The sequence below is a fragment of the Canis aureus genome, chromosome 23 (genome assembly GCF_053574225.1).
Source record: "Canis aureus isolate CA01 chromosome 23, VMU_Caureus_v.1.0, whole genome shotgun sequence".
Classification (NCBI taxonomy): Eukaryota; Metazoa; Chordata; class Mammalia; order Carnivora; family Canidae; genus Canis; species Canis aureus.
Window position 1 is genome coordinate 30506708 of NC_135633.1, and position 17515 is coordinate 30524222.

At 35.7% G+C, this 17515-nt stretch overlaps 1 protein-coding gene across 2 annotated transcripts in view; it reads right to left on the reverse strand.

The window, feature by feature from the left end:
* RSF1 (remodeling and spacing factor 1) overlaps positions 1 to 17515 on the reverse strand; it is a 158041-nt gene that overhangs the window by 32549 nt on the left and 107977 nt on the right. Inside the window, exons 6-7 of one of the 2 annotated variants that reach the window (XM_077867175.1) lie at positions 2682 to 4438; positions 707 to 913 (exon numbers count right to left, since the gene is read on the reverse strand). In XM_077867175.1, the coding sequence (XP_077723301.1) occupies positions 707 to 913; positions 2682 to 4438 (1964 nt within the window). Of the gene's footprint in view, positions 1 to 706; positions 914 to 2672; positions 4439 to 17515 lie in introns of both variants that reach the window. The other variant, XM_077867174.1, reaches the window with a different exon arrangement.

Genomic DNA, 17515 nt, shown 5'->3' on the forward strand with positions numbered 1-17515 from the left:
GAAGTTGGAAATTGCCTCTAAAGTCACATCTACTCAAAACAGACCAGTTGCACAGAATTGGGCATTAACAAAAGTGTTTCTTAAATAGGCTCTTTAGAAAGCTCTTATGAACTGCAAAAATTATATAAACAGGTAAGGAACTGGATTTCCTGATTTACGCTACCTTTGAAGAACTTACTTCCTAGGTAAGAAAGTACCATGTAAATCTGTCACTATTCTTCTCAAGCTACCTGGTCTAGAACTTACCCTCTTTTTTTTTTTTTTTTTTTAGAATTCCCCATTTTCTAAAGTTTAAAGCCCTACTAGGTTATTACTTGACTTAAATGTTGTTACAGAAGGCAATAAGGTGTTTAGGCCTTACTTCTTTACAGTTGGCACTTCAGAAATATCATTATAAATTAAAGGGAAAGAAGAAACATTTAAAGGAAAAGAACAAAATAGAAAAATTTGAATGAATTAATTGATCTATGAGAAGAAGTTAGGAGTGTATCCTTAAGTAGAGGAAATGTCAGCATATAAACCCAGTAGAAAGCAGAATTGGGTTATTACTTGAGAAACAGAAATAAAGGTTATTTTATTTTGTACACAAAGCTGTGCCAGCATTAAAATATTTCAAATTATGCTCAAACCCAAAAGACTCAGACTGGATTGGGTAACCACAGCATGCCAGTAAAATGAATGTGGTTCATTTAGATCAGGTACTTACTAGTTCAGGATGGTTTGGAAGGCCACATTTTTTGCATGGTTCATCATCATCTGCTAGGATGGCTTCTTCGCTTTCCTTTTCTTCCTCTTCCTCTGAAGCTGCAGATGATTTTTCACTGTCTGATGCTTCACTTTCATCATTGCTAGAATATTTCCATCTGCCACGTGTTCGAGAACCAGTCCATCGAACTTTGCCTTTGGGTTTTACCTTGTATAAAATTAAAAATTGGAATAATTTGGTATAATAAGAACATTAAAGAACAAACTTCTCATTATATGTCCATTTGCAGTCAAAATACAAGAAGAAAATGAAAATTACTGTGTCTTTATCACAGATCTACCTACTATTATATTTCAGTAATATTCCAATATTTATTCTACTTTCGTTGGGGGGGATAATTAACATCTTGTCTTATAAGCATTTTCCCTAGTCATAAAGTATATTGTTAACATCACTGTAAATGACCATATAAGATGCCATCACATAAGATGCCATCACACAACTGTATTTATCTAATCCCTTACTAAATAAATAGACATTTAGGTAGTTTCCCAGTTTTTCACTTTCATAAAAAATGGCTCCTTATAAATATAAACTTTTACAAACCTCTGTAGTTAGGATAAATTCCTTGAAGAGCATTCTGGGTCAAAGGCCATGCACATTTTAAAGGCTTTTTAATAGAGCACTGAATATATTCTCACATATTGCTATATAAAGTTTTAAATTCCCACATTAGAGATGAATTAAAAAATTTTCATGGGTCAGAACTGCATATAAAAATCCTGACAAATATAAAGAAGCATTATTCAGAGATTAGGTTTATAATGTTGTAAACTGCTTTTTATTGCCTTGTTTCAGTCTTTTAATTCATATTTCAGTTCATTCCTACAGTGTAAGTCCCCATCAATGATCAAAATAATTCTAACAACAGAAGGGGAAAAATTTTTTTAAATAAAGAAATTAAAAATTCAGTATTTCAGGGAACAAAGGATCACTTACAATGAAGAAGTGATCTGATCATTTAAATAAATTAAAAATAAAAGTAGCACTTTTAATTTTAACAAACTCCTATAAGCTAGCTGTATACTTGTACAAGATTTTGCTTAAAATAAAAGTCATAGGAAAAAGAATTCTGGCTTCTAAGACTAATGATTAAAATAGGGGAAGAAGATGCTCTCATACACGGTAATGAGAGAATATACTAATGGGGCCTTTTGGGGAGGGCAATGTGGCAATAGCTACCAAAAGTTAAAGTATACACATGCCCCCTTGACCCAGCAATGCCAATTCTAGGAGTCTATTCTAAAGAAATACTCACTTATGTCCAAAAGGATCTTCAATGCAGCATTGCCTGTAATAGTGAAAAATTGGAAACAACCTAAATGTCAATCAATAAGGGAGTGGTTAAATAAGCTGAGGTACATCCACACTATGGAATACTATGTAGCCATCAATAACCAAAAGGTAGACTACATCTACTGACATAGAAAGAATTCAGACACACACTGATAAGTGAAAAATTCATAGAAAAATGAACACATTTATCTTTTAAGTGAACGGGTAAATATTTATGAACATAAATATGAATTGGAAAAAGATGTGGAAAAAGAACTGGAAAGACATGCATCCAAAACTGTTAATAGTGTTTACGTGACATTTTGATTTTTCAATCCCACAGCTTGAGTATTATCTGCATAGTTTACAAAGAGAACATATTCCTTGTAATAGAGAAAAAGTTTAAAAGATGACAAGATTATATAGTCTGAAATTTAATGTCTGGAATACTAGTGAGAAAAGATATCTCAGCTATAGGAAGAAAGATATATATATATATATATACACATATATATATATATATACACACACACATATATATATTAAAGTTCTCTTTAGCCAAAACCAAGAGTCACACTTAGGCCCAATTATTTCTAATAAAAATTAAAGCTCAGAACAGGAGAAATTTTACCTTGCTTACTTTAGAATTCGTATCCTTCTCCGTTTTTTTCATATTTTCTTTTTTGTCTGCTTTCTGCAAAGCTGCTGACTCTTCTTCTACCTCATCTTCTCCTTCTCCTCTTTTTTTATCAGCTTTCTGATCTCTGATCTCAGCCACTTTTGCTGTGGGTCTTGATATTCTTGGAGATCTCCTTAAAGTACGACCCACATTTGTTTTCTCTTCTTCCTTTTCTGTCTTCTCTTGCTTGGTTTCTTGTTCTAGAATTTGGGGAGGACAATCTGGCTTTTTCTTTCGACTGGATATCCTAATTGTTAATTTGATGCCCTCTTTCTGCCTTTCAGAGGTTATCTCTGTGTTTTCTGAGGCAGTGGTTTCTTCCTCAGGAACCAGCTTATATTTAAATTTGCTTTTTTGCACAGAACTCTTTGCCTCAGAAGGATCTTCTGTGCCAGAGGTCTGGGCATTGTCCAGATTATCCGTTTCTACCTTTGTGGATTCAGAATCCTTTTTTAGAATTTCTGGGTCTGTTTTTTCCAGGGGCTGACCTTCTGTGGAACTTGTGTTCTGACATTCTACCACCTCTTTTTCTGAGGCTAACTTCTCACAGTGGTCTGTCATGTTAGACGGTGCTGAACCTTCAGCTGCCTCTGGAGAGACTGGCTTTCCTGATTCTGGAGTATACTTTGGAGCCTCCTCTGGTATTGGACTCAATCTTTCTGTGTCCTTCTCAAGAAAAGTCTTTTTGGACTTCTCTAACTTTTCAAGACATTCTAGGACTGGTGGGCGCTTATCCTTTTTACTTTTGGAAGACTTCTCGTCAACTTTCAGGGTACAAGATTCAGTGGCAGATAAAGATGTTTTCAAAGAGAGATCTTTTGCCATCTCAGAAGACTCAAGAGAGATTTCCATTTCCAGAGGACCAGTTTCCTCTAACTGCCCTTTTTGACTCTGGGGCTCTAAGATTGATATTGAACTATCTGCATCTTTCCCTACAGGGACCACTTCCTTCTCAAGATCGCCTATTTTCATATTCGTTATGACAGAATTTAAGGACTCTGCTCCATTTCCCTCTACGATGACACTTCTATCTTTAGATGGGCTACAGCTATCTTCCTTTGTATCACAAATCCTTGTCTCCATTTGTTCTGTCTTAAAATTTGAAGTTACCTTTTCATCACTAACTTCTCCATTTACCAGTTGTTTCCCTTCATGACCCAAAATAGTAATCGTAGAGATCCTTTTACAAGTCTCTTCCTCTTGCTTTATTTCATCTTTCAAAAACTCTTTTGTTGGAGTAACTGATTTACACAAAGGTCCTTTGATTGGACTGTCAAAATCATCACTCAGTTTAATTTCTCGTTTTTTTAGGGGTATCTTGGCCTGCTGGTCATTTTTAAGTTTTTCGGTTTCTTCAGTAGACTTCTCAGTGATTTCTTGAGAAGATCTAACATTGCCACCAAATTCCAGCCTCTCTGGCTCTAGCTTCTCCATGCTACCTTTGATATCTTTAGGATCTGCTCTAAATTCCTTTACTTCGACTTTAGTGGGTTTGACATTTTCCTTGAAGGAATCACTTTCTTCTTTGATAATCCTTTTTTCCTCACTTTCTGGCAAAGGTTTTTCTAGCTTGACTATGACTGGCAGTTTGACAAGTTCCTTTTCATCTTCTTTTTCTATTTTCACAGTAGCCTCTTCCAGAGCACTGGGTGTAGAACAGTTTTCTGAATCTACTGGCTGCTCTTCACTTTTCATCTTCTCATTTTCCTTCTGTTCCTCTACAAATCAGGAAAAAATTTACATAAATCTAAGCATTTAAGATTATAAAATACAAAAGGCTAAATATAATTGATATTCTCAATTGAAATTTCCCTCTTAAAAAAGGTGGCTTGTCAATGGACATTTGATCAAAAAAGAAACAAAAACCAAAAAACCAAACACTCCAAATCTGACGGTGAAGGAAATTACCAAACCTGAAGCACAACTTCTAAATATCAAAAAATGGGTATTCAGAAAGATTCAGGTTTCTGCTTTATACTTTTAGCTTCAGTGTTCCTCAATGGAATGCAAATGTTTATACAGTTCAAATAATTTATTCAAGCTCAAGTGATGGCTCAAAAATGTGAACTAAAAATACTACATAAAACATTTCCAAAAGACCATATTTGTTTTAAAAACTGACAAATGTTCTTCCTTGCAAGTCACTGAGCACTTCATTTCATTGAGGTAGCACGAGCATGGGAAAATGTTTGTTTTATGCTTTATTCAGATTACTAAAAGTAACACAATTCTGCACAGAAAATGAAACATATGCCCACAAAAAGAATAAAAGGTCCATAATCTTAATACCCAGAGGCAGCCACTATTATTATTTTAGGTTACTTCTAGTCCTGTATATTTTTAACAAAGTTGGGATCATGTTGCCCCATTTTTTTTTTCATTGAAACATTACCACTATCTTATGATATTTAATGCCTTTTAAGAAATCAGATTTAATTATATAGCAGTCCTCAATGTGGTTGTATTAAAATTTACTTTATCAAATGCCATAGTAAAATTTCAGAAGTTAATATGTTACCAACTATATACATTTATCATCAATTCTTCTTTTTACCTTAATTGGCTATGTATTTCCAACTTTTATAGAGTACTTAATAGTGCAAAAACCAAATCTGGTAAATAGCATAATCTTTGTGATTTTTTTTGCATTAAAAAAATTATTTTAAGTAGGCTCCAGGCTCAGCCTGGAGCCCAATGTGGGGCTGAAACTCACAACCCTGAGATCAAGACCTGAGCTGAGATCAAGAAGAGTTGCATGTTTAACCAACTGAGCCACCCAGGTGCCCCAATAACATTACATTTGAATGGGATTACACAGATTGCACAAACAATATAAACCAGTGCTCAGAGAATCTAAGCAGAGCGTTTTCACAGAATTCATTAAGTACTAATTTTACCTGTATTTCCCATCACTTCACTATATCCCTACAATTGAAAAAAACAGCTCTAAATGGAATTTTACCAAAGTAGTAATTTTTACCAAAAAAATTGCACACATTAAACCAAATTGATAAACTAGAGTTATAATGTATTTCACAGGTATAAAATGGAATAAAAGAGAAGGGAGATGAATCAGGACATGTTTTTGAAAATAAGAACGCAACATCTTTAAAAGAGTAAATATTTTAATTACAAACAACTAGTTCTTTTACTTAATTCATGTTGCAAATATACCATTCAAGAACCACTAAGAACCACTCAGAACCTGAAACAGGAGGTCAGTATTGCTCTTCACTCTTTACATTGTCAATAATTTCATATATGCATGCCACTAAGGAAATTAAAGACATGACATTAATGATCTAATTTGTGTTTTCTCCTTCCCACTGGAAAAGTAGCCTTAGTAAATTCCTGATCATTGAGATCAGTTAGCACATCAGGAAATCTAATTAAATGAATATCTTAACAATTAAAACACTGATTACCAAAAACAAACAAACAAACAAAAAAAAACCCACTGATTACCATTTTAAAAAATAACTTCAACTTGTAAAAAGATCATTCAGTTATATATTAGCATTTTCCTGAAGTTTTCTTAAAAAAAAACTGTAAAAGAAATGCAAATGACTTGAAGAGATATAAAATCTGAAGAAACAAAACTTTTTTTTTTTTTTTTTTGAAGAAACAAAACTTAAGGTAAAACTTACTTCAAAACTCACATTGGAGCAGCAACACTGGTTGGCAAACTTGAGGTAATCCAAGATAAGTATTATCTACCATAGGTTTTTATTTATTTTTATTTTTTTTTAAAAGATTTTGTTTATTTATTCATGAGAGACACACACACACAGAGGCAGAGACACAGGCAGACGGAGAAGCAGGCTCCATGCAGGGAGCCCAATGTGGGACTCGATCCCAGGTCTCCAGGATCAGGCCCTGGGCTGAAGGTGGCGCTAAACCGCTGAGCCACCCGGGGCTGCCCTACCATAGTTTTTTTTTTTTTTTTTTTTAATTTTTTCTAATTTATTTATTTATGATAGTCACAGAGAGAGAGAGAGAGAGAGAGAGAGGCAGAGACACAGGCAGAGGGAGAAGTAGGCTCCATGCACCGGGAGCCCGATGTGGGATTCGATCCCGGGTCTTCAGGATCTCGCCTTGGGCCAAAGGCAGGCACCACCCAGGGATCCCCTACCATAGGTTTTTAAAGTGGATTCACTCACCTACTCAACAAATATTTACTGATTACCTATTATGTGCTTTCCCAACCATCCCAACCACAATCTCTATGGAATAAAACACTGACTATCCTATAAAAGTTAACTGTAAAGGACATTGCTAGGTATCTACCCAGTATAAACATACCTTTTATTGGGCTTCACTTTATTGTACTTTCCAGATACTGCATTTTGTTCAAATTGGAAGTTTGTGGCAATCTTGCATCAAGCAAGTCTATTGGCACCATTTTTCTAAAAGCATTTGCTCACTTCATGTCTCGGTCACATTTTGGTAATTCTCACAATATTTCAAACTTTTTCATTATACTACGTTTGTTACAGTGATTTGTTATCAGTGATCATTTGATGTTACTATTATAATTGCTTTGGTGCTCCACAAACCACACCCATTTAAGACGGTCAACTTAAAATTGTGTGTGTTCTGACTACTCCACCAACTGACCAACCCCCCCATCTCTCCTTCTCCTTGGGCCTTCCTATTCCCTGAGACACATCAATACTGAAATTAGGCCAGCTAATATTTTACAATGGCCATTAAGTATTTGAGGGAAAGGAAAAGTCACACATCCCTCAAGTTAAATCAAAAGTTAGAAATGATTAAGCTTACTGAGTAAGGCATGTCAAAAGCCCAGACAGGTCAACAACAATGCATCTTATACCAAATAGCTGGCCAAGTTGTGAATGCAAAGGAAAAGTCCTTGGAAGAAATTTTAAAAGTGCCACTCCAGGGATGCCTGGGTGGCTGAGCAGTTAACCGTCTGCCTTCTACCCAGGGCGTGATCCTGGAGTCCCAGGATCGAATCCTGCATTGGGCTCCCTGCAGGGAGGCTGCTTCTCCCTCTGCCTATGTCTCTGCCTCTCTCTCTGTGTCTCTCATGAATAAATAAAATCTTTTTTTTTTTTTTTAAAGTGCCACTCCACTGATCACGATTAAAACAACAACAACAACAAAAACAGAAGCAAACAGCCTTTATTGCCAATATGCTGAAAGTTTTAATAGTCTAGACAGAAGATCAAACCAGCCACAATATTCCCTTAATGCAAAGGCTAATCCACAGCAAGGCCCTAACTTTTCTCAATTCCATAAAGGCTGAGAGAGGGTAAAGAAGGTACAGAAGAAAACCCTGGAGCTTGCAGAAGTTGATTTATCAGGTTTAAGAAGCCATAGAGACATAACATAAAAGTGCAAGCAAAACAGCAAGTGCTGAAGCAGAAGCTGTAGTTACCCAGAAGACATAGCCAAGAAAATTCATGAAGGTGGCTACACCAAACAACAGATTTTCCATGCAGATAAAATAAGGCTTCTAATGGAAGACAATGTAGGATTTTCATAGCTAGAAAGAAGTCAATGCAGGCTTCAAAGCTTCAAAGGACAAGCTGACTCTCCTGTTAGGGGCTAATACATGACTTGGAGTTGAAGCCAATGCTCATTTACCGTTCTGAGAATCCTAGGGCCCTTAAGAATTATGCTAAATCTACTGTGTCGGTGCTCCATGAATGGAACAATAAAGTCTGGATGAGATCACATCTGTTTACAACATGGTTTCCTGAATATCTCAAGCCCACTATTGAGATAACTGCTCAGAAATAAAGATTCCTTTCAAAATATTACTGTTCATTGACAATGAATTTGGTTACCCAAGAGCTCTGATGGAGAGGGACGAGATGGATGTTGTTTTCATGCCTGCTGATACAACATCCATTCTGTAGCTCATGTATCAAGGCATCATTTCCACTTTCAATTATTATTTAAGAAATACATTTAATAAGGTTATATATAGCTGCCAAAGATATTGATTCCTCTGGTAGATGTAAGCAAAGAAAAAAACTCTTCTCAAAAGGATTTACTATTTTAGACACCATGAAGGACATCAGTGACTCCTGGGAAAAAGTCAAAATATCAACATGAACAGGAGTGTGGAAGAAGTGGATTCCAGTTCTCATGGATGAATTCATAGGGTTCAAGACCTCAGTAGAGGTAGTAACTGCAGATGTGATGGAAACAGCAAGATAACTAGCATGAGAAGTGGAGCCTGAAGATGTGATTGAATTGCCGCAATCTCATGATAAAACTTGAACAGATGAGGAGTGACTTCTCATGGATGAGCAAAGTAAGTGGTTTCTTGAGATGGAATCTGCTTCTGGTGAAGATGCTGTGAAGATGGTTGAAATGACAAAAATCATTCAAAATATTACATAAACTATATTGATAAAGCAGTGTCAGGCTTGAGAGGATTGATTCCAATTTTGAAAGAAGTTCTAGGGATCCCTGGGTGGCGCAGCGGTTTGGCGCCTGCCTTTGGCCCAGGGCGCGATCCTGGAGACCCGGGATCGAATCCCACATCGGGCTCCCGGTGCATGGAGCCTGCTTCTCCCTCTGCCTGTGTCTCTGCCTCTCTCTCTCTCTCTGTGACTATCATAAATAAATAAAAATTAAAAAAAAAAAAAAAAAAAAAAAAAAGAAAAAAAAAAGAAAGAAGTTCTACTGAGGGTATAATGCTATCAAATAACATAGCATGCTAGAGACAAATCACTGATGAAAGCCAAGAGTCAGTCAACTGATGTGGCAAACTTCATTCACTGTTGTCTTATTTTAAGAAACTGCTACACCACCTCAGCCTTCAGCAACCACCATCTGGATCAATAAGCAGCCATTAACATGGCTTATTAAGGTAAGACCTTCCACCAGCACAAAGATAACGACTCACTGAGAGCTCAGATGATGGTTAGGATTTCTTTTTTTTTTTTTTTTTTTTAAGATTTTATTTATATATTCATGAGAAACACAGGGGAGAGAGAGACAGAGGCAGAGGCAGAGGGAGAAGCAGGCTCCACACAGGGAGGCCGATGTGGGACTCGATCTTGTGGGACCATGCCGTGAGCCAAAGGCAGACGCTCAACTGTTGAGCCACCCAGGCATCCCGATGGTTAGCACTTCTTAGCAATAAAGTATTTTTTAATTAAGAAATGTGCATTGTTTTTGTAGGCATAACACTACTGCACACTTAACAGACTACAGGATAGTGTAAATATTACTTTTATGTGTACTTGGAAACCAAAAAATTCCTTTGATTCATTTTATAGCAATAGTTGCTTTACCGAAGTGGTCTGAAACTAAACCTGCAATATATCCAAAGTATGCTTTTATCTGTTTTTTTCTTCTAACAGAACCCTGTTTTTGTTCAGTAAAGTACTTGCCTCTTTAGATACCTTATAACTAGGAGTCATATGATTCAGTTCTGACCAAGGAGATGCATGAGGAAGTCTCCTGGTTGAGACTTACAGGGTTCAACTGACCTACGCCTTTTGCTTTTCCTACTTGCTATCCACAGTCTACACATAATACCTGGAGAGGGAGCAATCAAAGCCACATGGTAAGGATAGCAGACTAGGAAGGATAGTTGATGGCTTCATGGAGCTGCTTAACCAGACGTGGATTACTATTTGACGTTTTATTCCAAGGGAAAAAACCCAATTCTGTTTGAACATGTAGCCAAATGCAATCATGTCTAAATCATTTTCCTTTCACTTTTGTGTTCTATTATCTTTCCTTTTCCATACTAACCAAAATTCATCCATATCCACTTAATACCTATTGGGCTTGTCATCCCTTGGATGATAAAGGGGTAACTAATCCCTGATGAGGCTTAATTTATTTATAATCTTTCTCTTCTAAGCCAAGACTTAATTTTAAAAAGTATAGTGGTTTCAGAGTCTGTTCAACTCCTACATACCTAAGGTAAATTAACACAAACACTTTAAAAAGCAAGCTGGAAATATCCACTCTAAAGCTTGAAGAAATATACTCTGTAATAGATTAATTCTGCTTATAGAAAATATATTAAACATGAGTATTTATTATAAGCACTGCTATAAAACTGCAAAGTTAGAAAAAATCTAAATATCTTTAAAATAGGAGAATGAATAACCAGTATATAGCAAATAATAGAAAAGAAACAAATTTACATGGATCAATTATGGATGAATTTCAGAAATAAAATGATGAATGAAAATAGCAAGCTGCAAAAGGGCAGGTAGCATCTGCAAAGCCATAAAATGCACAAAATGATGCTATGTATTGATATGGCTACATACACATGTAGCAAAATCATAAACATATGAATAAGAATAATTCACAGGACTGTGGCCATGCCTGGAAGAGGAGGGTAAAGGAATGGAATGAAAAATGAGGGAAAATAACTATTTCTACAACGTTTTTAATCAAAAGCAAATTTTAGCAATATCTAAGTGTTTTATACTATGTTGTTTATTTGAACTATTTCATTAAAAATTAAGAAATGAGGGGACACCTGGGTGGCTCTGTGGCTGAACATCTGCCTTTGGCTCAGGTCATGATCCCATGGTCTTGGGATCAAGTCCCGCATTGGGATCCCCACAGGGAGCCTGCTTCTCCCTCTACCTATGTCTCTGCCCCTCTCTCTGTATCTCTCATGAATAACTAAACCTTGAAAAAAAAAATTAAGAAATGAGTTCGATAAATCTTAATGCTCTAGTGCCACTTCCACATTGGCTAGTTATGATCTTAGGAAAATTATCTTTCTACATTTCTTTAGACTCTGAACTCTAAAAGTGAAATAAAAAAATATCTATAGTCGAAGAACCACTGTGAGGGGTGCCTGGGTGGCTCAGTCAGTTAAGTGTCCAACTCTTGGTTTCTGCTCAGGTCACAATTTCGGGGTCATGGGACTGAGCCCTAAGTAAACTCCGAACTTGGCAGAGAGGCTGCTTGAGGATTCTCTCCCTCTCTCTCTCCCCCTCCTGCATCGTGTGCTTTTCTCCCACTCCCAGTAAATAAATAAATAAATCTTAAAACAAAACAAAACAAAACAAACTGCTGTGAAGGCTTGTTTGTTTTTAATGCAACCTGTGAAGCACTTTGTCAGTCAGGAGCAATACTAGTCAGGAGCTATTATTATTGTTATTCATTATTTGGCCCCTTCTTACTATAAATTTTAGCCACATTAAAAAAATGTAGTGTTTCCCAAAGATGCCACCATTGCTTAGAAAGCCATTTCTACTTTTTACCCCTCCATTTCTCTCTTTCCCAATTTGTAAAACAATTAAAATATCAATAACCACTAGGATTGTTAAAGACTACAGAAGGATGGCATAGCTAATCATTCAAGGATAGTATTATCATTACTACTGTTATTTTATTGGCAAAATCTTACACCTGTCAAGCCCAGTCAAAATATCACTCCCATTTTATATAGTTTTATCTGAGTTTTCCCCCTACTTTCCCCTACTAAGAATTAACCACTCCCCCCTCCTGTGTACTGCTTTACATAGGGTTTTATAATAGCACTTATTACCCCTAATTACAATTATTTACTTACAAATCTCTTTTACTAGTCTAATGAACTATGCCACTGTGAAGAGTTGTGGCTTATTACCTGTGGTACAACACTGAAACATCCTCTGGTTATACTGAATAAATTGAAATGGTAATAAATTCTAGACTCATAGTGATAAATTACATCTATACATTTTAAGATGTAGCTTTTACTAATACAGAATCTAGTTTATCTGACTAACTTACAGAGATTTGGGCAAGGACATGACATATTTAATAGCTGTTAAGGTATACTGCACTGAAGGATTAATAAATACACTTATGTAAGAGACTATTTAAAATATAAGAATAACATTAAAGGCCCTAAGCAAAAATGGGTTATTACAGATGGGTCATTCAAAGAAGATAAAATGTACAAATTCTACTAGCAATCAAAGAAATTGAAACTCAAAAAAATGTAATTTTTGATCAAACCAACCAGTAAAGTTTGTTTAGTGAGAACATTCAAAACATTTTTTTAAAAAAAGATTTTATTTATTTATCCATGAGAAATACACACACACACACAGAGGTAGAGACATGGGAAGAAGAGAGAAGCAGGCTCCATGTAGGAAGCCTGATGTGGGACTTGATCCCAGGACTCAGGGTCACGCCATGGGCCAAAGCCAGGTGCTCAACCACTGAGCCACCCAGGCATCCCAACATTCAAAACTTCTAAGGGCATAGTGAAAGGAACATGGTTCATACACTAATAGTATTATAGTATAAGCTGATACAACCACTCAATAATCAATATTTGTTAGGTGCTAACTTTATATGTGGAACTTTCTTCTTTAAGGAATTTTTAAAGACATAGGGAAATCCTAACAGTAGAAGAAGTAAAAAGATATAGAATTCCATTTATCACATAATCTCAATTCTAATAAATAAATAAACAACCATGCCTAAAGTAAAGATTAGAAAGAAAGAAATCACAATATTAACAGTGGTTTTCCCTCTTGGCCACAATAGGTATTTTTTGCTTTTACCCAAGTTTTCTAGTGCAAACATCTATTATCTTTACAGTGACATAAATTATAAGTAAGCAATCCAATTATAAGAAACCCTGGTTTGCCCAGGACTGAGAGGTTTTCTAGGACATGGGTCTTGCCATGCTTAAACAGACAATCTAGACAAATGAGGACAGTTGATCACACTATTCCCACTCATGCTGACTTGTCATTAAAATTAAATATGTACGCTGCTGTTTGTACAATGGTACTGCTAAATTTCTTTGGAACTATCTCTTATTCGGTTTATCAACCAAAGTAAAATGTGTTGACCATTTTGCAAGACAGCCAATTAGGCCTTAAGGAGCATTAAATGATAGCAGAGCAATGCAAATTTAATCTGAACCACAGAAGCATCCCTTCAGATTTAGCATTCAAGAATTTAGGTTACTTTACATTTACCTTTTTAATATATTTTCAAAATTAATTGGCAGTAAACAGGTACAATGCACCTACCATGAGCAGAGATCTGTATCAGCTACTGGGGATAAAGGAATAAGATTGGTATTACAATAAATTCATGGTCACCAGCTATCCCTGAGACACTGAGGCTACCCAGTAATCTTCCTCTTTTTCTCTAGCAGTAACTATTTTAATGTTCTTCACTATCCTCAAACCTGTAATCTCTCTGCTATGTCCACATCTTCAAATGATTCTGTCCTCCATTTCAAAATAAAAAAAGAAGCCATGAGGCAGAAGTTTCTTCTTATCACCAGACCTATAAACCTACTCCTGTTAAAATAGAGATGTAAAAGCTAAGGCCAATCTTTCTACCTATGTTTTGGATCTCATCTCCTCCAGTCTACTCAGGAAGGGTTTTAAATAATGTCATTATCTCACTTGTTTTAATGAGACCTCAGTGGCTGTCTTATGCCAAGTAGATGAAAGAAGATCAAGGAGAAAAACAAGAATAGTTTGGGGATTATTTCAAGAGAATTCATGGTAAAACATGTTCAAGGTCATCTCATTTTATTCAGACTAAAAACCATTCTCGATAAACCACAAGGCCCTAGATAACCTCTACACATCTCTCCGCCACCTCCCATAGCCTGACCTCCATGACCTCATTTCCTCCTGTATTACAATACCCCTCACTCATTCTGCTTCAGCTGTATTACTCACCTTGCTATAAAACAGAAGCCAGCAAATTTATTCTGTAAAGGGTCAGATAGTAAATATTTTAGTCTGTATAGCAACTACTCAACTCTACCTTTGTAGTATGATAGCAACTATGGACAGTAAGATACTAAAAGAAACAATACATTCTAATTAACAAAAGCATAGCCGGTCTTGTGGCACCCGGGTGGCTCAGTTGGTTGAACATCTGTCTTCGGTTCAGGTTATAATCCTAGGGTCCTGAGATCAAGCCCCACATCAGGCTTCATGTTCTCCCTCCTCCTCTGCACCTCCTCCTCACTTGTGCTCTTTCTCATTCTTTCTCTCTCTCAAATGAATAAACAAATAAAATCTTATAAAAAGATACAAAACAAAGAACAGTAGGCCGTATTTAGCCTATAATCCCTATTCTGCCAATCTTTGCCCTAGTATATTAAGTAGGCATGCTCCCCAGTCAAGGTCTTGCATTTGTTTTTGTCTACTTAAAAAAAAAAGCTTTTCCTTGGGTCTGAATGGCTTGCTCTCCCCCAACTCTTTAGTTTTTACTTGTCACATTTTCAGTAAGTCCTTTTCTAACCCCAATCTAAAGTTATACCCTCCCTCATCCCCCAAATTATTTTCCTCCATAGCTCCTTATCATCTAATGTGTTATGTATTTATTAATCATGTTTATTGTCTAGCTCCCCATACTATGTAAGTGTCATGAAGGCTAGAAGTCAATTGATTTTCTTTACAGACTTATTCCCAATACTAAGCATAATGCATGTAATACAGCATGTACTCAATAAATATCTGTTGATTGAAATGAATGAATGAAAAATTACAGGTAATATCAACTGTGTCTAGGAGAGGACTATATTTTTGAAACTGAGTATTTTGCTTGGCAAAGAAACTTTTCACCATTTTAAAGATGCTGACAGATTTTGCATTTTTCCAAAAGGGGCTCAAAATATTGCATTATCATTTGATATTATCACTATCATGTACCTAATGGACAAATAATAGGAGCTGCCTACACTAAAACATCAATACTAACAATTTACTATATGTTAAAGGGATATGAATTGGTGCCAATTCTTTTATAACTTATTATAAAATTACATGGTGGGGGCACCTGAGTGGCTCAGTGGTTGAGTCTGGTTTCAGCTCAGGTTATTATCCCGGGGTCCTGGGATCGAGTCTCACATCAGGCTCCCTGCATGGAGCCTGCTTCTCCCTCTGCCTATGTCTCTACCTCTCTCCCTATGTCTCTCATGAATAAATAAATAAAATCTTTATAAAAAAATTACATGATATCGGATTTTTTTATGATTTAAGTATATAAACCAATTAAGTCACATAAAACAAGTAACAGATTAATAAATTATTAGAAGGCAAGTAGGTGGTGCACCTCAGTGGCTCCGTTGGTTGGGTGTCTGCCTTTGGCTCAGGTCATAATCTCAGGGTCTTGAGATTGAGGCCCTTGTCAGGCTTCCTGCTCAGAGGGGAGTCTGGTTCTCCCTTTGCCCTTCCCCTCAACTGGTTTTCTCATAAATAAATAAATAAATAAATAAATAAATAAATAAATAAATAAATAAATAAATAAAATCTTTATTTAAAAAAAGGCAAGTAGGAAACAGAACCTTGCCAGCTATTCTATAAACCCTACACATGCCTCTTCCCAAGAATTCTCTCTCCATACCAAGAATTATCATTAACCTGACTTTTATGTTAATCACATCCTTATTTTAGTTTTACCTGTGTATCATTTTTTTCTATCCCTTTAATCTCCTGTTGTCCTCTCCATCCTTTACTTTTCTTGCAATCTACCTGTTCAAGTCACTGAATCATTTGTCCTTTAATTTCTGGATCTTGCTGACTGCACTCTCAGGCTCCTATGTCCTTTTTGTCCCTCAAATCATCACTTTGATCTATAGACCTCATCAGATTCAAGTTCAATTTTTGTGGCAAAACTACTTCAGTGATGGTGCATTCTTTATCAAAAGGCATTAATGTCTGAGTATTTCTCTCTTTTTGTGATGTTAACAGATATTAATGCTCACTATCTAAAGCCTTTATCGGGAATTGCAAAACGGTATTTCCATTCTATCATTCCTTCATCAGGGACTTGTTGGAATAAATTCTATAAACTTTACAAATTCACTATTTTGTTACACAGTGGTACAGTTCATACAGAAAAAGAAGGATAAATATTTGATTCTTTTCATTTATTTAACAATTTCAAAATAATAATTTGATCACCACTGGCATTTTCTGAAGGCAATCCATTTTTCTTTTAGTATCATAAGGAGATCTTGGATCTAAGACATATTTAATTACAATCTTTTTAAGTTAGTTCTTCAGTCTTTTATTTATTTTTTTTTTAAAGAGTCAACACGAGGCTTGAACTCATGACCCTAAAATCAAGACCTGACCTGAGATCAAGAGTCAGATGCAAAAAAAAAAAAAAAAAAAAAAAAAGGAGTCAGATGTTTAACCAACTGAGCCACCCAGGTACCCTGGGTCTTGAGTTTTTTTTGACATGATTTGATAACATTCACACTATCTGGAATGACAAAATATTTCTTGGCTCTTTCCCATTATGCCTCTGAGTTAGTGGGAAACTGGTTTTTACAAACACAATCTAGGAGTTAAGGCTGATCACTACTACGGGGTTGACCACTGTTTCTGTCTTTTCAGTGGACAGAACTAGAAAATACACGCATATATTTTTTTAATAAAAATAACTCAATTCATAATGCTATTTCAGTATTTTCTTAATCTCTTCTATCTTACACCTTATTTCTCCCCTCCCCCCGCCACTGAGAACTTTGGTTTTAAAAGACAATACAGATGATATAATTAAAATATTAGTTATTATTTTTTCTCATGTTTATGCAAAACACTCTCAGAAAAACAGTATCAACATCATCAAAGTGACTTAATAAAAAATTAAGTGTTTGTGTGTACTTTTCCCATTCTTTCTTCATCTATTGTCTTTATTATATATAGTTCCATTTTCAAAACACATAGCCATTAAAGACTACACATTATTTCTCATATCTGACATTTAGATTTAGTTACATGTAACTACAAATTTAATGCTCACCTAATAGTCTTTTTAAAATCTTATTTTGCAATAGTTTTAGACATACAGACATG